The sequence below is a fragment of the Mesoplodon mirus genome (genome assembly GCF_964341445.2).
Source record: "Mesoplodon mirus genome assembly, chromosome: 1".
Taxonomy (NCBI): Eukaryota; Metazoa; Chordata; class Mammalia; order Artiodactyla; family Ziphiidae; genus Mesoplodon; species Mesoplodon mirus.
Genome location: NC_138976.1, coordinates 224,451,345 through 224,477,999, shown reverse-complemented (window position 1 = coordinate 224,477,999; position 26,655 = coordinate 224,451,345). Strand labels below are relative to the sequence as shown.

Genomic DNA, 26,655 nt, shown 5'->3' with positions numbered 1-26,655 from the left:
TTACTTCTTCTTTGCTTTTGCTTTCCTTCCTTTGTTTGCTTTGTACAACTTAAGAGCTTCATCTTGGCCTGACTGGCCCGTGACGGGGAGCGGGGAAAGGGTGGGAGCGTTGAGGTTTAGAATCTTCTTCTGTAGTTTCAGGTCCAAAATATCAAAGGTTATCTGTATCTCAGACTGCAGCAGCTCCTTCAGGCATTCAATCTGGATGTGAATGGCCTCGTTGATGAGATTTTCTAGCTCCTGAAAGAAATGGAATGTGGCTGGTGAACAGGGCCTGGGGAAGGCTCAGGCCGTCTGCAGACAGAGTCCCATGCAGTTGCAACTTCTCAACACAGCCGCCTCCTTTCTCAGTGTGCTGGGACCTTCCATGCCCCCCCAGACCTACTCTCCATCTGTCTCCACCCCACTCTGTGCCCTGGGAGGCTGACTTTTAAGGTCTGCATCCACCAGCTCCCTTGAGCTGTGGCTGCTGGCTGAGTTCAGCCAATGGGAGACCCTGGCAGGAGATCTGAGGGTGGGGAGAGGAAGAAGTCTCTCATCTTCCTGCCAGCCAGCTGGGCTTGGACATGGCCATGGTCCTCTACCTGCAGCGGCACTTCCCTCCCTGTGGCCCTCTCCTACAGCTCTCTTTTAGCTTCTTCCCTCCTCCTCCTTCAGGCGTACTGCGGCACTCACCCCATTTGAGTGTGTCATTTATTGTTCACACTGTTCTGGGCTCAGAGGCCAGCCCCATATCCCCTACTTTCTGGTTAAGTTCCAGTTTTTATTTTCTTTGGACCCCGCAGCATGGCATGTGGGATCTTAGGTCCCTAACCGGGGATCCAAACGGCACCTCCTGCAGTGGAAGCTCAGAGTCATAACTATTGGACCTCCAGGGAGGTCCCTGGTGAAGCTCCATTTGGATGCCAGCCCCCTTCCTCTTCTGCCCTCATCTCATTCTCACATCTCAAAGCTCCAGTTGCAGGCTTCATCGGAGGGGTCAGGGGAAATTGCTCAGAGAGGGGGTGTGTCCCCCAACTAGCCAGACTGGGGAAGATTGAAAACTCAGCCACCACGCGCCAGGTTAAACAGGAGACCCTGTCTGTCATCGCAATCAGGACCATGGCATCATAAGATCCTGGCGACAGGGACCGTGTGACTGTGTTTCTCCAAGTTCCCTGCCCAAGCAACCAGTCAGTAGCGGAGAGGTCATGCTTGTCCTGGGAGTGTCAGGGGACATACCTTGAGTATCTGGTTACCTACAAGTCATTGTTTTGAGATCTCACATTTTAACTTAGAATCCCATGCAAAATCTCACATTTGCCCTAGAAAAATAGTGTTCTTCCCCTAGGGCGTCGGGGAGGATTGGGCTCCAAGAAGACGCACCGTGTTTATCCTGCGGTGTTGAGTGTCCCCAGCTCAGGGGCACAGAGCGGAGGGGACTCTAGCCTACAAGCTCCACCTGGCAGGGACCAGCAGCCAAGTAATGGAGGCCTGCAGGGGAGCTGGGGGCAGCGGAGGGGAGGGGGCCCCTTCCGCCCGTGGCCTTGCCCACGTATCTTGGAAGGTCCCTTGAAGGAGGTGGAGACAAGCCGTTGCTTGTGTTCTGTTGGGTCCCCGCTCAACGCATGAAGAGCAGCCGATGCGCTATTTACCGGGAAGACTTAAACTCAGAAGAGTATCACTGGTTCCATTGTACTCATTGTTGTTTAGAGATTTCCCCAGTGTTTTATGCACGTTTAAAGGAATGCTTCCCAAAGCCACCCACTCTTTGGCTGACAATTCAGAACCAGACCGCTTTCGGAACACAGAGTCCCTGAGACTCCCCGTCCCCACCCAGCTCCAACCTCCCCAACACGCGCACATACATACACACACGCACACACTTGTCCCTGTGTTCAAAGACAAGCAACACTGATGTTATCAGTGCCTACATATAGTTGAAAAATGAAGTTAGACTCGGCCAGGCCCTCAAGGAGTTGGCTGCCCTGGGACCAAGCTAGTCGCCATTTATTGAAGAGCTGGGCATCAGGGACTCTGGCTCCTGGAGCCCCAGTAGTCCTTAAGACCTGCCAAGAGGGCAGCCAGGTTCCTAGCTCCACACACCCTCCCCCACCTCATCACATCACTGCCCTGAGCTGTCTGTCCCCTACGGCCCTTCCTTCATGTCCCCCCACCCCACCCAGGCATCCTCCATGGATGCTGGCTCTGCAGCAGACGAAGGGCACTGAGGAAATCTATGGTGGTTCGCAGCCTGGGAGCTCTTTTGGCAGAATCTGCAGTGGAAAGGACTTGGACTTTGGGGTCAGCCAGACCTCAGTCCAAATGTAAACTCTACCACAGGCTAGCTTGGGGACCTTGGGCCAGGCGATTAAAGTCTCCGAGCCTCAGTTGTCTCATCACTAAAATGGGGCCATGAATTATACATCTCAGGGATGTTTCATGCAACGTGCACGCAAAGCCTGTCCCCTTCTGCCCTCTCCTGGGTGTGTGGACCTCTTGCGGGCCTCAGGGTCCAGCCCGGACGTCCTCTTTGTGGGAAGGGACGTTGGTGGGGGGCAGGCGAGCCTCCTCCCGCCCCGAGGACCCCACCTCACCTCTCTCTTCAGGACCTGGTGCTGGCACCCGGGCAGCTCCGGGAGTATCTCCTGCAACAGATGTTGCTGCTCTAGTCGCAGGGCCTCCTTCAGCTGCAGCATGTAGGCCCGCTTCTGCACCTCGGCCGCGCTGAGCTCCACCACCTGCTGTTCATGCTTCCAGACGGCCTGGTCCTTGCCCACAGCCAGCGGGAGGGGCTGGGGTGGCACACACACCTCCAGGTGAGTGACAGTCAGCTTGACGTCCTGGTCCTGGCCCAGGACATACTGGTAGAGTTTGTAGTGGCGGATGAACGTGTTGTGGAAGTAGTCGCACTGGGCCAGCAGGTGGGTGGTGTTCAACTGCCCCTGGTAATCTCTGAGCTTGTTCCCCAGGATCGTCACAGCCTCAGTGATGGAGCAGCCTGTGGGCACAGAGGGGCCGGGCGTCGAGTGTGAATGGGGCTGAAGCTGCATTGATGGCTGATTGATACAGACTTGGACCCCAGAGTCCACGTCCTACCAGCTATTCTATGTCACCATTTATTAGGTCTTGAAAGCCATGGAGTGCATATCATGTTTCCCCTTTTACCTTGGCTTCTGGGACGCTCAGAGGCAGTTTTATGCAGTAGCTTACATTTATCCCATTTGTTCTGATACGGTTATCTCACGCCTTACCTATATTTTGACACATAACTCTTGTTTTAAAGACTTATTTCAGCTGTGCTTTATGTTGTTTCCACTTCAAACCCTTTGGGAAGGATATGAGGGTATAAAAAAGGATTCTGAATCGAGTGGAGCATGAGAGGATTGGAGAGACATTATACTGGCGACTTGGGTCACAGAGTTAGGCAAGTGTTGTTTAGACGGGGCAAAGATCAATCAGCTCTAAGGGTAGCACCAGGCAACACTCCTTGGAGGGTAAACCGCCTTCTCCCATGTCCTCCCTGTCACGCCTCTTGCTCACAAGCCTGTCAGAAGCCTGGGGTAGGGGTGTGGTTGGAGCTGGGGCAGGACTCTCCCCAGCATATGATTGCATCTTAAGATAGGGATGGTTCATTAAAGGGTCCCAGCTAAATGAGGTGCATGTCCTGTGAACGGATCTCAGGCAGGGAGAGGGCAGGACAAGGGACAGAGAATGACCCTGGCCCCAGTGCGAGGAGACCTGAGTACTCACACGGATGCCATCCCCGAGGCGCACTGTGACCTCGGCCAAGTCTCTCCCACCTCCTGACTCGGTGTCAGCTCTTCAGATCGGGAGCTGGGCACAGGCTTTGGGGATTCCACCGCTCCGTCTACTGAAGACAGAGACCGGGCATTGCATGCGGGGAGCCTGGCTTTCCTCCTGGGGTGGAGGCCAGCCTGCCCATAGATCCCCGTCCTCATTCCCCCTGGCGGAGCCCCCCCACGGGGCCCTGGTGGAGTCTCCCCGCCCCAGCCAGGGTGCCCCATGCGCCTTCAGGAGGGGCTGTCTCAGCCCGGCCCACACCATTTGTTTCTCAAACCCTCCTCACCCGCCACCGATTCTGCGTTCACTTTGGCCCCTCACTCTTGGATCTGCGTGAGCCTATTGACCTTAACTCTCCCCTGAGTCCTGAGAAGGTAGAGGTATCAGGGCCTTAGAGAAATATTAGTACATGGAGCGCTGCTCCACCGTGAGCCTCGTTAGCAAGTGCTGGGAGGTGTCACTGGGATTTAGGCTTCAGTCTCCTGGGGGATGGAAGGAGGGAGGCCTCTCCACTGCACAGAGTTAAAGGTTAGTGGGCTGTGCTTCCCCTTCCTTTCAAGGCAAGTCAGCAGGCGCCGAGGCCCGAGATGGTGCTGTGTCCCAGGGTGGTGGAGGGGAGGGCCCTGGGCCTGGGTGGCTGACACAGCTCCGTCCCTTCCGAGCTGTGACTCTTGGGCCTCCATTCCCTCACATGTAAAATGGGGGATAGGCATGTGTACTTCATAGGATTGTTAGGGGCACCAGATGGGATGACGTGTCCAAGCGCCTTGCACAGAACCCACGACAAGGTAGTAATCAATGAATGCTGTAGGAAAAGAGGCATGTGTTTCTGTGCTGTGAGAAGAGTCTCTCCTGGCCACTTCTTTCATTCTATCTTTTCATCTCTCCATTGGTCTGTTCATTCATCCATCCATCTCTCCATCCACCCATCCATTCACTCATCATCCATTCATCCATTTCTCCAGCCAACCATCTCTCTATCCATCCATCCATCCATCATCCACCCATTCATCCATCCACCCGTCCATCCATTATCTATCTACCCATCCCTCTCTCCATTCATCCATCTTTCCATCCATCCAACCATCCAGTCACTCACCATCCATTCATCCATCTCTCCATCCATCAACAATTAATTTGTCAAACTCTTCCTGAGGGCCTATTAATTACTAGGCACTATGCTAGGTTCTGGCAATATTATCATGTGTCTTATCAGACGCAACTCTTGCCCTCAAAGCTCTCACAGGAGAGATACACAAGCAAATGTTAATACATGTGTAACGAGGAACAGAATCAGGTGATGAGGAATGCTCAGTCAAGGATGGGGTTCTCCTGGAGAAGATGATGCATGAGTGACATCTCAGAGGCTGAGTAGGACTGAGCCAGCAAAGATGGTGGGGGGAGGCATGGCATGGGTTCAGCATGAGCAAGATCAGAGGGACAAGCAGCCACATGGCATGGGTGGGGAACAAGACCGAGTGTGTTGTTGTTGGCACCTAAATGTAGAGGCAGAAAGCGGCAAGCATTGAGTGGAGAGGTGGGTGGAAGGCACACAGGAGGGCCTTGAGCGCTGTGTTCAGAAGCCAGGGCCTTGTACTCCAGGCAGTGCAGGGCTTGCCCAGGGAGACTCTGGTTACGTGGTGGCCTGTGGGCAGACTGCGGCCCAGTCCGGACTGGAGTGCCAGGTCAGCAGGCGTGGGCAGAAGGGGCAGATTTGAGTGGCGGGACTGATGGCCAGGTGTGGAGGGGGATAGAGGCCTGCCCGACTCCCAGGCTCTTCCTGGGGACCCTTGGGGAGCAGGGGCGGGGGACACCAAGAGTATATGATAAGCGTGGGACATTTACCTCTGTTGTGACCCCTGTCCTCAGAGACCTTCCAGTCTGTGGAAGAGGAGACTGTTGAACAGATGACATCCCCTCTTTGTTCTCAGCCCCCAACTCAGGGCTCTGTGCTCAGTAGGGACCGATAGGTATCCAGTGAGTAAATGAACAAATTCTGACATGTGAAGTGTGGTGAAGGAGCTGTTCATTTATCCCTTCAACAAATATTCATTAGGAGCCTTCTTTCCATGTGTCAAGAACCCATTTATGGTCCAGGAAGGTGGTGAAAGGCTGGGGGGAAACACACAGACAGTCTAACCCTGCTCAGGGCTACATAGGCCTGGGCAGGTGCACAGTAGAAAGAAGTGACTTTCTCAGGGAAATTGGGGAGCAGTTCCCTGAGGAAGTGGTGAAGGAGCTGAGATGGGGAGTGTCAGAGGAGTTACTGGACAAAGAGAGGTGGAAAAGAATGAAAGCAGGGAGGGGAAACAGCCTGTGCAAAGGCCCTGTGGTTGGATAAAGCATGGCCCATTTGAGGAAATGAAAGGCTGGGGGTTGGGAGGTTGGCAGGCTGGAGAGCATCCGGTGGGTCCCACTGGTTCTCACAGGGGCCTCCCAGACCACTCCACCCCACACCACAGCCTTATCAACTGGTTACCTTGCTGTATTAAGCAAAAGTTGAAAGTTAAATTTACTGAAAATAGTTTTTAAGAAATTAATTTTGTCCATTGTTTTGCCAGAAAAATAACAATTTTGAATGACATTTTAAGATTTGATTGCATTGCTCTCATCATTATATATTTGTATAAATTCTTCTTTGTCTACGTAATTTGACAATTTACGTACGTAAATAAGTCACATTAAAATTTACTCAGAAAGTATAGTTAAGTTAAACGTTGATGGCTTTTCAGTTCTTAATCTAACTTTAAAATGTTATTTAGTCATCTTTAACCTTGCATCGCATACAAAGAGTAATCTTTTTATGTATAAAGCAGATATACATATAGTATATAATCAGACATACAGAATACTTAGGATATTAAAATTTGATAGCAGGGGCAGTTAGGGAAAAACATCTAAAATGGCTTCTCAAAAGGAACCAGCAATCCCACTTCTAAGTATATACCCGAAGAAATGAAATCAGGATCTTGAAGACATATCTGTACCCCCATGTTCATGTCATTATTTACAAGAGCCAAGATATGGAAACAGCCTAAGTGTCTGCCATGTCTGTAGATGAATGGATGGTTAAAGAAGTTGTGATACACACACACACACACACACAATGGAATACTACTCAGCCTTAAAAAAGAAGGAAATTCTGTCATTGGCAACAACATGGATGGACCTGAAGGAGATTATGCTGATTGAAATAAGCAAGACACAGAAAGATAAATACTGTGTGATTCTACTTGTATGTGGAATCTAAAAAAGTGGAACTCATAGAAGCAGAGGGGCAGGTGCAGGGATCCACACCTGGTTCAGAGTTTCTGGGAGGCAAGGCTGAAGTCTGGGGGACTGGGCTGGGGGACAGACGGCTTGAGGTCTTCAGTCTGCAGAGGGCAAGCCGTGTAGGTCGCATGAGAGAGCTGGACTTCATCACAGAAGCTGGGCTCTTGAACCGGAATTCACGAAACGCAAGGACATCCAAGGAAGGGCTTCAGGACTGACCGGGACCCCAGAATTGCATCTAGAATTTTGCAGCACATTGTTTTTGGGGAGAGTGCACATTAGAGAGAATCATCAAATTCCTAAAGGAAGAGTGAAGAATCTCGGCTCGGAGCTGCGGACCACTCAGAGGCATTAAGCTGAGAAGCGAGACGTCAGGCAGGTATTTCCGTAGGGTAGTATGTGGAGGATGGCTGGGATGGCCGGTGAAAGTGTCCCCGAGGGCAGGCAGCAGTGTGAGGTCATCGGTTTCTGATAATCAAAGCTGGACTTGAGGCCTGTATGGAGGCATCTTTGTGTGAACTTGGTGAGGTGAATCATGGAAACTTCTCTGGGCTCTGAGGAACTGGATTTGCAGGAAGGCACCCTACTCCTCTTCCCACCTGGCCAGGCAGCACGTGGGGCTGGGGTCACCTGCACCCTCCAGATATGGGCAGCCCCGGCTGCCTCGTTCGGCTAGGCCAGCCCTGGTCTTCTCCACTCAGCCCCGGCAGCCATGCACAGAGTCCAGGTTTGAATCAAGAAGTGTGCAAGCCCCGTCGCGCTAACACCCCCAGGTGTCCCAGCTGCCTGTCATCCTGGCAGATGCCCTCCTACGGGCTTGGCCATGGCCTCAGCCACAGAACCCAAGTGTGGGCCTTGTCCCGGGTCAACAGGGAAGGACCCCTGGGCTGAATTCTAACTTTCAGCCCCAAGACACTCTTTGGACCAGTTCTGGTTTTCAGCAAAAATTGTCCCAAGCTGGCTCACGAGACACACTTGGCCCCCAGATCACCCTCCATTTGTCATGGGTTGAGAAGCCCCTGATGACTCAGGATGCCAAGGATTAAGTCTCAGGGAGAAGCCTCTGGCTTCAGGAGGGCTGATCTGTCCTTGCAAGTTGCTCTTCAAATACAGGGAGTGGCCTTCATTTGCATTGGCTGCTAGGCACTTCCTGAAGACGGTCCCCAAGGGCCTGGAGGCCAGTACCTGCACCGAGCACAGGGGAGGGGCGGAGGGGAGCGCGGGGCCAGAACGTGGGTGGAATAGCCCAGTTGCTCCAGCATCAGGGCAAAAAGGCACTGGGCCTGGACCCGGCGCTCTGGGCTCCCTCCCTCCCATCCCTCACGGGCTGGGGCCGGGGCTGGGGCTGGGGCTGGGCGAGGGCGAGCACAGGGGTGCCTCCTGGGGGGCTGGGAAAGGAGAAGAGGGGCTGCTCCTTCGGGTGGGGGAGGGGGAGGACCCAGCTGCCACGGGTGCCCCATGACAAACCAGTTTGTTTGTCCCTGCCTTGGGTGTGAGGGGAGGAACCCAGTCAGGCTGCAGCCTGGCCCGGCTTATCCTTCCCAATACCCGAGCACCTATCAGGGCAGCCCGGGATGGTGGGAAAGGAAAGCCCACCACTTCACCCTCCACTTCACCCCCATCCGGGGTCCCGAATGCTGCTCCCTGTCCCCTTTCTGCTCTGGAAAAGGTTCTGCCAAACTCATCCGCCCCGCGGCGCCGGTACCAGCTCAGAAGGGGTGTGTTTTCTTTGACGGGGAGAGGACTCTTGTTCAGGAAGCTCCCTCTGCGGCCTGCACGCCCTGGGTCATCTCAGGCTCCGCCCAACTCCTCCCAGCAAGGTGAGCAGATTAGCCACCATCCCCACTTTACCTGTGAGAGAAACTGAGGCTCCAAGAGGTCAAGGGATTTGCTGCAAGGCACACAGCTGGTGAGTGGCACAGCCAGAATTCCAACCCCAGCCTGACCGGGCAAGGCTCCTTTCAGCATCCAGATCCAAGAGGCTTGGGCTTGCTTTGTAGACCCTGGAGATGGACACTGGAAGGGCTCCCCAACCCTCTCGGTGACAGTTTTCCAAAGGTTCTTTTGCAACAAGTGTTAACATAAAAATGCATGACCTTGAACACATGTTGGATCCAGGGAAATTAAACAGATGTCCTTAATGTGCTAATGAGCTCAGCAAAATATGCTAATAGGCTCAGCAAATGGCCCAAAAGGGTTGAGCCTATGCAATGTTTCTTAGATTTAGTTGAGGCAAATACAGGCAGATCTTGGAGATATTTCGGGTTCAGTTGCAGACCACTGCAATAAAGCGAATATTGCAATACAGCGAGTCACCCGAGTTTTTCAGTTTCCCAGTGTGTATGAAAGTTATATTTACACTATACTGTAGTCTCTTACGTGTGCAATAGCCCTATGTCTAAAAAACAATGTACATGTCTTAATTAACAAATATTTTATTTCTAAAAAATGCTAACCATCATCTGAACCTTCAGCGAGCTGTAATCTTTTTGCTGGTGGAGGGTCTTGCCTGGATGTTGACAGCTGCTGACTGGTCAGCACTCTGACCACAGTGCCAAGGTTCTGGTCGTACTGCACCTTGCCAGCCACGTGCTCTGTTTTCAGGCACCATTCAGTCACGAAGAGGCCCCCAGTGAGCCCAGGGCAGCCCCTGGCCTGAAGATGGCCTTGACGTTGGGGCCGTTCCTTAGAGCTTGGTGTGGTTTTAAGAGCACAGACTGGGGATTCAGACAGCCATGGGCTCACAGCTTGCTTCTGCTTCTTAACCACTTGTGTGAGTTATTTTGCCTCTCTGGACATCAGTGTTCTCAGCTGTAAAATGGAGGCAATAGAAACGTCTACCTCGTAGGGTTAGATGTGGGCATGTGTGACGGAGCTTTCCGAAGCGCCAGGTACACAGAGGCACTCAGTACATAACGTGGCTGTCATCATTGTCATCGTGAAGGTTCTAGGTATGGCGTCCAGCTCCCCGGGGACTGTGAGCTATTCTGGGATAAATCTGGCTTTCCAGAGGATCCCGCATGCTCCTAGGGTAATGCATTCCTAGAGCTTGGTTTTCCTCAATCCACTCCCTCCTAGGTCCTCACCTGGAAGCTCTCTCTACCTTGCTGGGGGTGGGTCATGGATGCTGATGTGCTTTTTCTCCTGGCCACACTGGCTGCTGAGGTCAAAGGATGGCTGGGAGTTGGCTGTCCCCAGTTAGGGGGTTCAGAGGGTAGAGGAAGGGGCAACTCTTCTGGTGAGACCATTTACTGAGTGACCCCATAGTTCATAGCTCTCCCCAACAACTCTGGAGCATTCTCTTCTCTCTCTTCCTGCTACTGTGAGCTCCCCGGTGGCAGGGACCTGCTCCAGAGGATCTTTCCAAAAAACTCTGGACGTGTAGTTGTTGCCCAGTGTTCAGCTCTCAATAAATAATAATACAACCAGCCTACGCTGGCAGGCTACTTTACAGTTTTAAAGCATTTAATTATCCATCAATTTATTTAATTGGTCATAATCAACTTATAATAGAGGTAATTGCTGCCATTTAACAGATGAGGAAACTGACGCTTAGTGGACCTATGCAAAATCAGGACTCAAACCCAGATTCCCCAACTCCAAGGCGAGTATACCTCAGCTACTGAAGTATTTTTGAGGAGTGAACAGAAGATATGGAATATACAGAAGTACAGTACTTCCATTAGGGCATTTTAATTTTATGTTTATTGTGGTAAAATATACACGACAGGGCTTCCCTGGTGGCGCAGTGGTTGAGAGTCCGCCTGCCGATGCAGGGGACATCGGGTTTGTGCCCCGGTCCGGGAGGATCCCACATGCCGCGGAGCGGCTGGGCTCGTGAGCCATGGCCGCTGAGCCTGCGCATCCGGAGCCTGTGCTCCGCAACGGGAGAGGCCACAACAGTGAGAGGCCCACGTACCGCAAAAAAAAAAAAAAAAAAATATATATATATATATATATATATATACACGACATCAAATTTACCATTTTAACCATTTTTAAGTGCACAGTTCAGTGACATTAAGTCTATTTGCATTGCTGTGCAGCCATCACCACCATCCATCTCCAGGACTTGTTTCATCTTGCAAAACTGAAACTCTCTCCCCATTAAACACTAACTCCCCATTTACCTTCTCCTCCCAGCCCCTGGCAACCCTTGTTCTACTTTGTCTCTACAAATCTGATCACCCTAGTTACTTCATATAAATGGAATCATGCAGTATTTATCTTTTTGTGACTGGTTTCTTTCCTTTAGCAGAATGTTCTCAAGGTTCATCCATGTTGTAGCGTGTGTCAAAATTTCCTTCCTTTTGAAGGCTGAATAATATTCCATTGTATGTACAGACCATATTTTGGTTGTCCATTCATCTGTTGATGGGTTGCTTCTACTGTTTGGCTATCGTGAGTAATGCTGCCATGAACAAGGGTGTACAAATATCTGTTCCAGTCCCTGCTTTCACTTTTTTGGGGTATATACCCAGAGGTGGAATTGCTGGATCATAGGGTAAGTGTATGTTTAATTTTTTGAGCAAGTACCCTGCTGTGTTCCCATTCACTAGGTTTTTTGTGTTTGTTTTAAAGATAAACCAATAGTCACATTAAAGGAAAAATCTACCTACACATTAAGACTTAGAAAGACTTTGTTGTCCTTTTAGAGATTTTCTCTCTGTTCACTTTCCTGGGACTCAAAGGGCAAACACAGGGTCGGGTATTTTAAAGACTGTCATGGGCTTTTGCCCAAGTTTTTCTCTTTGTCCATAGTGGTCCCCTGCCTTGTCTGCTTAGCAAATGCTCCCCTCACCCCCGTTCCTCAAGAAGTTGGCTAATGCTAAAGTGCTTTGGCAAGAAGGACTGCCAAAACTCTGGGGCCAGGTGATCTCAGGGTTAATGCTGGGTTTTTTTTTACTGTGTGACGATTTGCAAGTTACCTAACCTCTCTGAACCTCAGTTGCATCATCACGAAATGGGGACAGGAGTACCCACCCAACAGAGCTTGGTGTGAACATTAAATGAGATGATCCACGTGGAGGGCTTGTACATCAGGACTGCTGAGTGGATGTCCGCTCTTCTCCACGCCCTGGCGCGGTGCTCTGGCGACGCTTGCTGGAGAATGGCTGAGTGAGTGGGGCAGGATTAAGCTGATTTGGGAGGGTTCGGAGGTCAGAACGGGAGCCAACAGGCAGAAGGCTCAAAGAGACAGATTTCAGTTCAGAAGCAGGAAGAAATTTCTAGAAGCAAGAGCTTTATCAGCGGAGAAGTGAGGAGGCATTTAGCTGGGGAGAGAAATCCTGAATGATGTGTGTGTGTGGTGGTGAGAGGGGCCTTGGATCAGGTGACCTCTCGGGTCCTTTTGACTCTAAGAAGCCATGGTGATTTCCACTGAGCTGACAGTCCCCTGTAGCCACATCTAGGGCATCGTGGGTGCCCTCTGCAGCCATCTCAAGTTTGGTGAGGGGCCTTTGACTTTGGATTTCATCCTCCTCCTCATCATCATCATCCCCGAGATGAAAATGACCACGTAATCCCACCGTCTCAGGGACAGGGCACTGTACTGAGACTAAAATTTGGCAACTTCTTACTCGTCCCTTGTCCCCTCTGCTGCTGGGGAACTCAGAGACTGACCAAGATGTCCAGCCGACCGAGGAAGAACGTGGGAAGTTAGAGGGAGAACAGGGAGTCATTCCAAAAGGCCAGAGCTCTGGTCCCCAGGGCACCAGTACCACCTACCCACACTTGGGCACATCCATGCAAGAACACATTAGCCGACGGGCACAGCTCACCCTCTGGGCTGGGCCTACGCCACCCGCCGCATCGGAGCCGTCCTGCTGGGGGCCAGGATCCCAGGCTTATGCTGGGAGTAGCTCCAGGTGACCAAGTTAGGAGCCCAGTCCCCAGGTGTGCCACCTGGCTTTCCAGGTGCTCAGCGCCCCCCGCGTGCCAGCAGACTTGTTCCACTCACCGCAGGGCTGGGGGCTCCTCAGCTTCTTAGGTGCCCTGTGGTCAAGATGGAAGGTCGCATGGCCAGGGGTGGAGGTGGGAGGGCGGGGTAGGGGATGTGCTCTGCTGTCAGACAGACCTGGGTTCAAATCCTGACTCCACTTTGACCCCGGGGCAAGCTAGTTAAACTCTCTGGGCCTCAGTTCCTTCATCTTTAAAATAATGCCCATGATGCAAGGTCACAGTGAGGCTTACAGATGCTACATGAGGAAATGTCAGGATCTCTGTGCCCCGCTACACAGCAGGGATAGCCCCTCGGGGAAGGTTGGGGAAGGTTCCACGGCACAGTTTTGATTTCTGGCCGATTGATGGGCTCATCCTCTCCTGGTGGGCTGTGACCCCACTCGGTGTCAGGGGCTGTGTTAACACAGTGACCCCCACTCCCCATCGCCTCCGCCCAATTCATAGGCTGAAATCCTAAGCCCCAGCCCCTCAGCATGTGACTGAACTTGGAGACAGTGTCTTTACAGAGGGGATTAAGGTTAAATGAGGTCACGTGGGTGGCCCTAATCCAATATGACCGATGCGTTTATAAGAAGAGATTAGGACAAGACACAGAAGCAAGGCCATGTGAGGTACGGAATGAGGACACAGCCATCCACAAGCCAAGGAGAGAGGCCTTGGCAGAAAGCAGCCTTGCTCACACCTTGATCTTGGACTTCCAACCTCCAGAACGATGAGAAAACACATTTCTGTAGTTGAAACCACTCAGTCTGGGGAACTTGGTTATGGCAGCCCGAGCAAACGAATACACTCAGGGAGGGATCTCTGGAATGAGAGCTGTACCTTTGCCCCAAGAGATGCTCTAAGATCTCAGTCAGTGGCTTCTGTGGAAACTTCCACTCTCCATCAGCAAAGTTGCCTCCAAAGGCCCCTCCTCCAGGTTTGGTCTGAGAGGCGTGGGGTTCGGCTGCCCAGGAGAAAGCCGCTGGACAGGCAGCCTCTCAGGAACACAGAAGGGCCCCTGCTCTCTGCGGGGCCGCTCCTGAATGGCTGGAGGCTCGCCAGTGTGGGCAGATGCTTGGGGGCTGGCAGCGTGGCCCCGGGCATGGCCGTGAGTGCGCTGGCAGGGAGAGGTCGTGCAGGGGGCTTGGGGGAGTCATTGCCTCCCTTTAGCCCCGGGCTGTCGGGGTTGGCTGGGGTGGCTGCCTTCCATCCTACAGCTGCCTGGATGACATTTCCGGGAGAATCAGGAATGGCCGTGGGTAGGACGGCAGATGCCAGTGCCGTGACGCACTTCACTGGACACTCGCCTGGCCGCCTCGTGCCTCCACCGGCCGGTCATTGAGGCCCACTTCCTCCCAGACTCAGGATTTGGGGGCCAGGCCAGCAGGGAAGGGGTTCTTCCTAGCCCAGACGTCCAGGTGGAGCAGCAGAGAGAAGCCAGATGTCGATGATGACAAGAAGCAGAAGCTGTAAAGTGGCTGAAGTGATGGTGGGCAGGTGGTCACGGGCCCCGGGCGAGCATCTGCGCTGGCTCGGGTGCCTCCAGCCCTGAGTGAAGCCTGAGGCAGGGTGGGGTGGGGGGCTGCTCTCCACCCCCTTCCCCTGCTGCAATGTGCCCGTCGGAGATAAGAATCGTGGGGCTTCCCCGGGCACCCTGAATCTCTGCAGCTCCCCGAGGTCCCCAAATGCCCCAGCATCTCTCTCCTCTCCTCTCCGGGACCCGAGGCAGCGTATGCAAATCTGCTGCTTCCTGTGATTTCCTCCCACGGGATGGAGCTGGCAGCCTTCTGTCCAGACTGGTGACTTCACCCTGGGCCCCAAGGACGCAGCAGGATGGGATCTGCCCGGGGCTTCCCGGAGGCTGGCAGAGGAGGTGCCGACTAAAGGACTGAGACCAGGACGTCCTGGTGAGCCATTTGCCAGCACGGAATCAGCTTATGCTTTTGAATAATGGGCCACGCTTTCCCTCCTGGTTCTGAGACTCGATTGGGCCGGGAGATAAGCCGAGCTGGCGGCCGTCCTGGCAGAGCTCTGAATCATTGTTGTGCAAACAGGACCCTCCTTAAAGGCTGTCTGCCAACTTTGTTACCTAGTATGCAAACAGAACTCAACCATCACTAGCCCTAGATTAACCCCCACCAAAAAAAAAAAAAAAAATTCATCCCTGGAGAAGCTACCTTCCAAGAGGGACAGCCCACTGTGGACTTTAGCCGAAACAGAAGCTGGAAGGTGAGCTGGACGGCCAGTGTGACCCCCCCCACCCCCACCCCGGCTGTCTGCATCCCACGGCCCACGACCTGTGATGGGTGGGGTGTGCCTGGGGGAAGGGACAGGGGGGACACGAGGTGAGAAGCACTAGAGCTCACTTGGGATCTGAGCTTCCTGCCCCTGGTGGCCGGGGTCCCCTAACAGGGGGAACGAAGAGACGCCATCTCCTCATGCTGGTGGGCACTGGGCCGTCCTCACCAGTGTGCACGAGGGCGGGGCACCTGCCTTAGGGGCCAGTCTGGACCTCCATTAGGCGGGCCCATGACTTGAACCCATGTGCAGTCCTGCCTGCAGGGGGAGGGAGAGACAAGAAATGACCCAGACAGCAAGACCCCGGGGTGGGTGGGTGGGGGCAGCGTGCAGCAACCTCTGGTCCCGGACCGCCAGCCTCTGCTGTGCGGCCTGCTTCACCCCCACGCCTGGTGGGAGCTAAACTTTGCCGAGCATTTCCTACATGCCTCCCACTCTAGTATACTCTGCAGGCCCTGTCTCTTTAGTTTTTCCAACCGCCCTATGAGTTGGAACTATCATGGCCCTATTGTAGAGGTAAGGAACGGAAGGCACAGAGAGGTCAAGTACTGCTCTCAAGGGTGCACAGCAATGTGTTGGAGGCAGACTTGAATCCAGGCCTACTGACTGCAGATTTTGGTGCCTGATTGCTCGGCTATGCGGCCTTTAGCCTGGCCCAGCCTGGGCCTGGAGCTGATGCACAGTGAGCAGGAGCGTCCGGGGGAGAAAGGAGGTGCCCGCTGAAATTCCACCCCTGCCTCTGAGGACTGATGCGCTTGTTCACACTCTTGTGAGTGTCCCAGTGGTGGGTTTCTGGGAGGCAGTGTGGGCGTGGCTCTGCGGGGCGATGTCCGGCCAGCGTGGCCGCTTTCTACAGCAGCAGGCGTCATCCTGATGACAGCGTGGCGGGGCCTGAGGTGTGTGGGCCTAGCTCAGGAGGCCGGGTCCTCGGGTGGCTCTCCCCTGCTGCACCCACACTCTTCACCCTCCAAGCCCAGAGTCAGCTGGAGTCGGCACTCACAGCGGGTCCGTTAGCCGGGGGTGGAGCCGGGACCGCCTTATCTGCCTCTTTTCATGCAGCCGCACTTCGGGGATGAGTCTGCAGTTCACTTTACCTCCAGGCGCCCTGCTCCCTGCCAGTTGTCCTGCCCTGCTCCCTGCGACGCATCTGAGGAGAAAGGGCCTCGGGACCATCTCTGCTGCTCTTGAGAAGGGGCTGAGGTAACTCCTGGACGTTTGGAGGCTGATGTGAAGCGGGGTGTGCACAAAGCACGGCCAGCCACACCTGATGGATCAGGCCATCTCGGAATCACATCACCCCCATCGCATCTCCGGGTCTTTGCCCCTGTGGTCCCTCCTGAAACTAAGGGCCAGTCCTCACTGAGCGCTGGCTAGGCACCAAGCGCTGTGCTGTGGGCTTCATTGTCATGACCTCAGTCCTATGAAGTGGGCGCTCTTATTTTTCTCCTTCTCTTGATGTGTAATTAGAGGCTCCGAGATGGTGTGGCTGCCCAGGACCTCATGTCCTGCAAGGGACTGAACTAGGATTTGAGTCTTCTCTCCAGGTTTGGAGCCCCCAGATGGACGCTGTCTTCGGCAAGTCCAGTTCCAGGCACTGGGACCCCACCCAAGAGCTTCTTCCTACTTGATGTTTGTACCAGCCATGTTTCACAAATTTGGAGCTGATTTAAAAGTAAGAGGAAGGGCTTCCCTGGTGGCGCAGTGGTTGAGAGTCCGCCTGCCGATGCAGGGGACACGGGTTCGTGCCCCGGTCTGGGAAGATCCCACATGCCAGAGAGCGGCTGGGCCCGTGAGCCACGGCCGCTGAGCCTGCGCGTCCGGAGCCTGTGCTCCGCAACGGGAGAGGCCACAGCAGTGAGAGGCCCGCGTACCACAAAAAAATAAATAAATAAAATAAAATAAATAAAAGAGGAAAATTTTGTAAGCTGGATGTCCCAGGATCAAGAGTTAAAAGATGTAAGAAGGGGAATTCCCTGGTGGTCCGCTGGTTAAGATTCTGCGTTCTCACTGCCAAGGGCCCGGGTTCAATCCCTGGTTGGGGAACTAATATCTCAGAAGCCAACAATGGGCCAACACTGACAAGACGGAATCAGTGGGGATGATTGTAAAGTCTTGCATGTGCATTCAACATGGCCATGTGCAAGGGCAAGATTGGGAAAATGGCTAGGGATGGTGCACTGCCTGTCCAATATGGTTGTGACGTTAATGCTGATAAAGAAAATATACCCATAGGCTATATGAATAGGAGCATCATCACCAGGACAAGGGTGATGATAAAATCCCTGATCACTTCATTGATCAAATCGCAGGTGGTATTGTGTTGGATCTGGATGCCATATTTTAAGAATGATATTGACAGGCTTCCCCTGTGGTGCAGTGGTTGAGAATCCGCCTGCCAATACAGGGGACATGGGTTCGATCCCTGGTCCAGGACGATCCCCCATGCCGCAGAGCAACTAAGCTGGTATGCCACAACTACTGAGCCTGTGCTCTAGAGCCCGTGAGCCACAACTACTGAGCCTGCGTGCCGCAACTACTGAAGCTCGTGCTCCTAGAGCCCGTGCTCCACAATGAGGGAAGCCACTGCAATGAGAAGCCCACTCACCGCAACGAAGAGTAGCCCCCGCTCACCACAACTAGAGAAAGCCTGAATGCAGCAACGAAGACCCAACGCAGCCAAAAATAAATAAATAAATAAATAAAATAAAATTTTTAAAAAAGAATGATATTGACAAACACAAGGATGCCCAGGGAAGGGCAGAAAGAGAGGGGGGACGGGGTGGGGCGGTGGGGTGGAGGGGTCTATGGAAAGGATGCAGTGTTAAGAATGATAAAGACAGGAAATAGTCCAGGGGAAGATTCTGAGCAAGGGAGGTTGCCCAGTGTCTTCAGTCAAAAGCTAATGTGCTTTGGGCCTTCTCTCACCTTCCAAGATGGCCCACACTCTGTCTATGGAGTGTGCTTCTCTGTGAATAAACCTTCTTTCTCTTTAAAAAAAAAAGATAAAAGGCCCTTGGGGATGTCCAGTCGACATGTGAAGATGTAATGGTCAGGGTGCATGAAGCCCATCCAGTATCTGCAGGGCCAGCCCACTGCTTCTAGAGGACACACTCTGGGCGTGTGAGTAGAAGGTGCGGGAGACGGGTTTAACTAGATATAAGGAGGAATTCCTAATACCGAGAGTGGTTGTATAAAGGAATGAATTGCCTCAGAAGGAGGGAGCGCCCCATGGCTTGGAGTGCCAGCAAAGGCTGGGAAAACCTCACTGGCTGGTTGAGGGGTGTCCCTGCAGTAAAGGGAATTACATTTTCGAATCACCAAGTCTCCTAGCAACTCTAAGGTTTAGGTCTACCAGACATAGATAGACTGTACTGGTAAGGTATGTGATTGCCAGAAATACTGAAAGCGCCAGTGCAATCTAATCTCCTCAGTTTGAAGTTGGGTTTGCATCATCATCCACTGTTTTTCAAGGGCTCAGCCTGGGGAAGGCTCTAATGGAAACTTGAAAGAGTCCGAGTTCCCACCTGCTTGGGGCTGACATTCTTCTCCTGCTCGTCAGTGTTTGCTCTGGCCACGAGCCACTGCAGAGCTCAAACAACAGGGCTGAACTCTGGTAGCCAGGCGTTGCTGTGAGCAGTGGGGTGCGGGACCCAGAGGGATGCCAAGAAGGCCCCGAGGGGGCAGGGATGTCTCAGGTGGGATGAAATTGCCCAGGGATCCCTGCAACCAGCCCATGAGCATTGTCATGTCTTGCTTAAGCCTTCAGGCTGGGACCACTGGGTTGGAATGCTGGCCTGGAGGAGAGACATGGAAGGGCACCCGGGCAGCTCAAGAAATAAAAAAAAAGGCTGGTGCAAGTGCACATAATATGTGTGGTAGGAACACTGAGTGGCTTGAAAGAGAGGAGTGATGGGATTTTATTTGTGTCTGAAAAAAATCACGGTGCAGTTTGGTGAATGGGTGCAGAAATACAATATGTGAAAGCGCTGGACAGGTTAAGAGGTGGTGGTGGATGAGCACGTGGTGAAAAGTGGTGAGACTGGACGTTCGGGTGCTGCTGATAGGACAGGTGGGTGAGCTCTGGGTGCATCTGGGACAAGGCATTGTGAGTCCTGTTTGCTTGGCAGCTGTTTACGATCTCGGTCAGAAGACCAGTGGAGGACCTCAAATTACAGATTACAAAACTTTCATGCTAAAACAATTTTTCAAACTAAAGAAAAGTTTCCCCAAAAGTACATACGGCAGTGTGATATTGGCAAAACAATAGACAACTAGACCATTGGAGCAGAATAGAGCCCAGACATAGACCCATGCAAATATAGGTGACTGACCTTTGACAAAGGAGCAAAGGCAGTACTGTGGTGTAAAGATAATCTTCAACAAATGGTACTGGAGCAAGTGGACATCCGCATGGAAACAAACAACAGCGAAAGAATCGACACAGACCTTACACCCTTCATAATCATTAACTCAAAACGGGTCACAGATCTAAATGTAAGATACAAAACTATTAAACTTCTAGAAGATAACAGGAGGAAATCTAGATGACCTTGGGTTTGGCAATGACTTTTCACATACAACACCCAAAGCATGATACGTGAGAGAAGAAATGATAATCTGGACTTCATGAAAATTAAGAAGTTCCACTCTGCAAAAGACAGTGTCAAGAGAATCAGAAGACGAGCCACAGACTGGGAGAAAATACTTGCCAAAGACACATCTAACCAAGGACTCTTATGCAAAATATACAAAGAACACTTAAAATTCGACAATAAGAAAAAAACCTGACTGAAAAAAAGGGTAAAAGTCTTAATAGACATGTCACCGAAGAAGATATACCGATGGCAAATAAGCTTATGAAAAGATGCTTCACATCATATGTCACCAGGGAAATGTAAATTAAAACAATGAGAGACCACAACATGCCTATTGGAATGGCCAGAATCCAGAAAACTGACAACACCAAATGTTGGCAAGGATGTGGGGCAACGGGAACCCTCATCCATGGCTGGTGGGGATGCAAAATGGTGCAGCCACTTTGGAAGACAGTTTGGTGCTTTCTTACAAAACTAAACATGCTCTTACCATAGAATCTAGCAACTACCCTCCTTGGTACTTACCTAAGGAGTTGAGAACTTATGTCCACACAAAAACTTACAGATATTTCTTGCAGCTTTATTCGTAAGTGCCCAAAGTTGGGAGTAACCAAGATATCCTTCAGTAGATGAATGGATACATAAACTGTGATATATCTAGACAATGGAATATTATTCAGCCCTTATATTTAGACATTGGAATATTATTCAGCCCTTAAAAGAAAGTAGCTATCAAGCCTTGTAAAGACATGTAGGAAACGAAAATGCATATTACTTGTGAAAAAGTCAGTCTGAAAAGGCTACAGACTGTATGATTCCAACTATATGACCTCCTGGAAAGGCAATACTGCAGAGAGAGTAGAAGGATCTACTTTCTGCTCATTGAGGGGGAGGGAAGGATGAGGAGGTGGAGCACAGAGAATTTCTAGGGTAGTGAGACCATTCTGTATATTTTAATGGTGGATGCACACCATGATACATTTGTCAAAACCCTTAGAATGCATAACACCAAGCAGGAACCTTAATGTAGACTATGGACTTAGAGTGATAATCATGTATCAGTGTAGGTTCATGGACTGTAACAGATGTACCCACTCTGTGGAGGGGGATATTGACAACAGGGGAGTCTGTGAGTGTGTGGAGACAGTGTTTCTGTGGGTAATCTCTGTACCTTCTGCTCTATTTTGCTATGAATTTAAAACTGCTCTAAAAAATAAAGTCTATTAAAAAAACAGTACAGCCGGAAACCATAAAACTCCTAGAGGAAAACAGTGAAATCTCCTTGACGTTGATCTTAACAATGATTTTTGGGGGATATGACACCAGAAGTAAAGGCAACAAAAGGAAAAATCAACAGGTGGGACTGCATCAAATTAAAGCTTCTGCACAGCAAAAGAAATGATCAACAAAATTAAAAGGCATCCTACAGAATGTGAAGAAATATTTGTGAACCATATGTCCAATAAGGAGTTAGTATCCAAAATATGTCAAGAACTCATACAACTCAGCAGCAAACACCCAAATAGTAAAATATTAAAAATAAAATAATAAAAATGGGGAAAGCATCTGAATACGCATTTTCCCATAGAAGACATACAGATGGCCAGCAAGTACATGAAAAGGTGCTCGATATCACTAATCGTAAGGGAATGCAAATCAAAACCACAGTGAGATCTCACTTCATACCTATTCGAATGGTTATCCTCAAAAAAACAAGAGATAACAAGTCCTGGAGAGGATGTGGAAAAAAGGGCATCCTTGTGCACTGCTGGTTGGAATGTAAATTGATACAGCTACTATGGAGAACAGTATGGAGGTTCCTTAAAAAACTAAAATTAGAACTACCACATGATACAGCGATCCCACTTCTGGGTATATTTTCAAAGGAAATGAAATCACTCTTGAAGAGATATCTGACCCCCATGTTCATTGCAGCATTATTCACAATAGCCAAGGTATGGAAACAACCCATGGATCTATTGACAGACAAATGGATAAAGAAAACGTGAATATATACTATATATGTGTGTGTGTATATATATATATGTATATGTGTGTACACACACACACACACACACACACAGCAATATTATTCAGCCATAAAGGAAGGAAATCCTACCATTTGTGACATGTTGAACTTTGAGAGCTTTATGGTATGGGAGAAAGGTTAGAGAAAGACAACTATTGTATGATCTCACTTATATGTGGAATCTAGAAAAAACTGAACTCATGGAAGTAGAGAAGAGATAGGTGGTTGCCAGAAGCATGGGTTGGGATGTGGGCAAAAGGGGCGAAGGTGGCCAAAGGTACAAACTTCCAGTTATAAGATAATGAAGTCCTGGGGATATGATGTACAGCACGGTGATTATAATTAACAATTCCGTATTGTGTATTTGAAAGTTGCCAAGAGAGTAGGCCTTAAAAGTTCTCATCACAAGAAAAAAATTGTAACTAGGTGAGGTGATGCTCATTAAACTTATTGTGGTAATTATTTTGCAATATATTCATATATCAAATCATGTTGCATACCTTAAACTTATACAGTATTGTATGTCAGTTATATCTCAATGAAGCTAGAAGAAAATAGTACAAAGAAAAATTTCCCAAACTACTTAAAGAATAAGTGATCCACCTAATGCCCCACCCTCCAGGATCCTTTTGTGTGCATTTCCTCACACAAGGACATTCATAACCACAGCCACCAGAATCTGGAGACACGTCACTACTGTCCAATCCCCAGACCTGACCCAAGTCTCTCCAGCTGTCCCAATAACATTCTTTACAGCAAAAGGACCCGAATTGGGACCACCTGTCATGTTTAGTGGACACATCACCTCAGTGTCTTTCAGTTTGGAACAGTTCCTCTATCTTTCCTTGGTTCTCAAGACCTTAATGCTTTGAAGCTTAAAGGAGAGGACTTGGTGCAGTTCCCCTAACTGGGAGTGTTTTTTTTAATGACATCATGCTCTGAGTCTTTGCCAGAACCATCACAGAAGGAGGCTGGCTAATTCTTTTGCATCCCGTCAAGCGGCAGAGTATTCTGTGTCCTCTTACGGGTGGATCATTTGATTAAGGAGGTGTCTGCCAGGCTACCTCACTGTAAAAGCATTCTTTTCCCCTTTGCAATCAGTGAGGTTGTTGTGGGGAGGTTCTTGGGAAGTGCGTAAGTATCCCATTTCCCATCAAGCATTCACCCACTGGGCTTAGCACCTACTGATGATTCTTGGCTGAGTATTACTACGATGTTGGTCATGGATTTGCTTAACGGATGAATCGGCAACTCAGAGCCTAAGGGGTGGACAGATGTAGCCACATCCCCTTGTGCCATGGATCACGGGGAGAGATGCTTACCCTCTTCTCCTGAAGCCCAATGCAGGGTAGGGTTGGGAGAGAGGCTCCCTCCATAACCTGACTGTGGTTCCCCCATCCCTGCCAGCAAGCTGACACCTGTAGAGGATTCCCTCAAGACACTCAGCAGAGCAAACACTGATGCTGGGAACCATTTAAGTTCTCTCAGGAGTACAGTGAAAAGTCAATGAAGGGCTTTAAGCAGAATAGTGACACACTTATGTTAAGCAGAAACAAAACAAAAATTCTAAATGATGGTCCCTCCTTCTCTCTTTTCTAAAACAAAAATTAACTTCCTTCTGAGCCTGCTCTCAACTAGCTGCCCTAGAGGTATGGGTCTAATGATGAAGTTCATACTAAAGTGTAAATGACTGACTGAAAAGCAAACACCCCTGGCTGCTTTGTGAACAGCTTGACGCGGTGCAAGAGTTTCCACCAGGGAGATCAGGGATAGGACTCAGCAAGGACATTCTGTTTGCTCCACTTTCCAGAAAATCTGGACAGGGACCCTCTTTGTGAGCACACAAGGAGGCTAAATGCCAGGGGAAAAAAAAGAAGGGGCTCTAGGCTCCTCGGAGAGCTCCTGAGTTTGTCTGCCCTCCCCAAGCCTCGCTGACTCCTGCCCTGGATGTCCCGTACCTTTGGTTTCTCTGAGCAGCTCTTCTGTGAATTTGACCACCTGGGCCACCTCTACCCAGGGGAGGCCTTTGCCCGCAGCAAAGATGATACTTTCGTAGAGGGTGTCCAGCAGGATGCTTCTGCGGGAGTCTCTGAGCTCGTCAAACTCTCCCCAGTTCAACAGTCTCCGTAGGTGCTCCCGACCTTCTGGTTTCTGCAGGGCAGGATATATGAGGGGTGGAGGATGAGACTGAGGAATCAGGATGCCATCGTCACTGGGCAAAACACTACTGGGGGCCCAGCATATGCTCTGCAGCATCCTGAAGAGAGACCCAGAATGGGGGTATGCTTGGGCAGAATTCATCTTTCATTTCTGGACAGGTTTCCCTCACCTTTCTAGCACTGCTCCTTCCTCTGGGTGTTCTCATGCTAGCTGCTGCAGTTCCAGGTTTCTACACTTCCAGCCAGCGTCAAGTCCTGAATTATTATGATCCTCGCTTCCCCTTCCCTCAAACAAAATTTGACATTCCTCTGAGACGACTCCCACCCAGCTAACGGCTCCAGAGATGGCAATCTGATCATGAAATTCATACTAAAGTGTAAATGACTGGCCAAGAAGAGGTTTGGAGATGCAATGCTTTAGCAGAGAAATGTGTGTTGCTTGGTGAAGCTAGGCAATAGAGACTGGTCAGGGTACCTCTTATTTCCCTCTATAGGTTAGGATTCATTTTACTTGAGAGTTCACCTGGCCCTTCCAGAAAGGTTCTTAGAGATCACATCAACACATGTAGGAGAATCAAGTGCCTTTCAAGGAGGGGGTAAGAAAAGGTGTGGCATGAAGTGGGCAACCACCAAACATTGGAGCTCCCCTGGGGTGAGGGGAGGGGGAACCGATGGAAGACGGTGCCCGAGCAAGGCCCAGAGCCTTGTCTCAGCCCCTGGTCACTACTCTCTCCTCCCCTGCAGCCCTTTTAGATCCCTAGGTTGGCACCTGATGGGACAGCTGGCTGGAAGATCCAGGGAAGGTGGTGAAATCACAGGTCCTGGGCCGGGGGCTTCCCCAACAGTTTGAGGCTGCCAGTCAGAGGCTGACCTGTGCACATAGCTGGCCTGTGGTCTTCTTGCCTGAGGTCTGCAGCAGAGCCCGGACACCCCTCTGTGGACAGCTCAGAGGCCTGGGCCCTGCAGGTTGGATTCTCTTCACTCTGCAGGTGCCCACCTTGCTCATGTCTTCCGGCCTCAGAAATGGTTCTGAGAAACCATCAAAATCTGCCCTCTTCTTTGCCCTAGAGACACAGACCCCACCCTCTGACACACACACAATCACACACACACCCTCCCTCCACACGTTGGCATACAACCCCAGGGGGCTCACAGGGCCCTGGAGCTCCTGGTGAAGGTGGCACCCCTGTGACGAGACCCTGGGGCCTCCCGGGCCCTCCTTGGAGTGCGGGTGGGCACAGTGCCTCCATGCCCACCTCCTCTGTCCCTCCACGCGGGCTCTGCTGCATCAGGGACTGTCACTGCAGGCCCGGAAAATAGCCCCAAGCTCCAAGGGCTGGGAGGACTTTGGCCTGGCATCCCCCGGGCACACACCCGTGGCGGGCGGGCCTCAGAGCTGGTGTACTGGGACAGGGGATCCTGTCCAGGGGTCCCTCGGAGGACACACCTCACTCTTAGATCAATCTGAGCACACCTCCTTTGAAAAGTCACAAGTTCTCTTCACCTGAAGTTGGAAGACTTTTTTCACTCCCTGGGGTGTCAGGAGTGCCATGGCCTCTACATCCAGTTGCTAGGAGACCTAGCCAGGACTGACTCAGAGCTTCAGGAATGCTGAGGGTGCCTGCTTTGTGAGGTCATGAAGACCCACTTAGAGGTGGCTCTCCCAGGCTCCTTCCTCTGGCCCTGCTCTCCAGCTGGCTCTGGGTCCCAGCTCCCCACACCTGCTCGGCGACCTGGAACCCTTTCTTATCTCCAGCCTCCCCCTCATAAACTGTTCTCCTCCAGGCAGTGAGCCTTCTCAGGCTTCCCTGTACACACACACACACACACACACACACACACACACACACACACACGGTCCCCCCATGCTCCACATTCTACCAAGTCCCACCCCTCTCCTTCTAACCCAAGCCCCGCTTCTCTGCTTCCTTCCACAGTAGGGATCTGACTCTGTGGAAAGGTGGGCCTCCTTTTGCCATCCTCACCTCCTCACCACCTCCTCATCCCACCAGGATCTGGCTTCCACCCTCTTCTGCACTGGCCAGGGGCATCCCGACTTCCTGCTGCATGCATCCCTGTTTTGTGTTGGCTGCAGAAAACAGCTCTGGGGGGTGTCCCCGTGCAGAGGTCAGACACCCGCTTGCCAAGATCTGTGGGGAGCTGGTCTCGCTCTCCCGCTTAGCCTGGCCCTTCTCTTCCCAGAAGCCCAGCTGGGGACCTGAGGGGCGAGTCCTGCTCCCCCCTGCCTCCCTGCCCATAAGCCCCAACTCAGTGCCCAGGAGCCTCGGGGGGAAAGCCCGGGGCTCTGGGGGAGTCGCTGGCTGAGCTGTCTGGTCCTGGGGTTGCCTCCACTGGGACCTGCCCAGGCTCTTTGGTGTCGGGCCTGGCCAGGGGGGTCCTGGCCACGCGTGGGAGCTCACGAAGGTCCCAGCCTCTGCCACGTCAACCACTCAGAGCCATCATTCCCGTCGGCCACGGGACTCCACCTTCCTGGTCCTCATGGTCATGTTACTTCAGGGCCCTCGCTGCCTCTCCTGCCGCTGGGAAGACCTGGGTTAGGGTCACTTTGTTCCAC

The 26,655-nt window shown here is 51.5% G+C and overlaps 1 protein-coding gene across 1 annotated transcript; it reads right to left on the bottom strand.

Moving 5' to 3' along the window:
- LOC309807333 (uncharacterized protein C8orf74 homolog) lies at window positions 1-25,632 on the bottom strand (the record flags this gene model as incomplete). The annotated part of the gene is made up of 4 exons (XM_082626770.1): window positions 1-240; window positions 2,577-2,980; window positions 23,880-24,072; window positions 25,585-25,632. 4 exons carry the CDS (start codon window positions 25,630-25,632, stop codon window positions 1-3), a joined length of 885 nt encoding a protein of 294 aa, XP_082482896.1.
- Window positions 25,633-26,655: the final 1,023 nt, after the last annotated feature.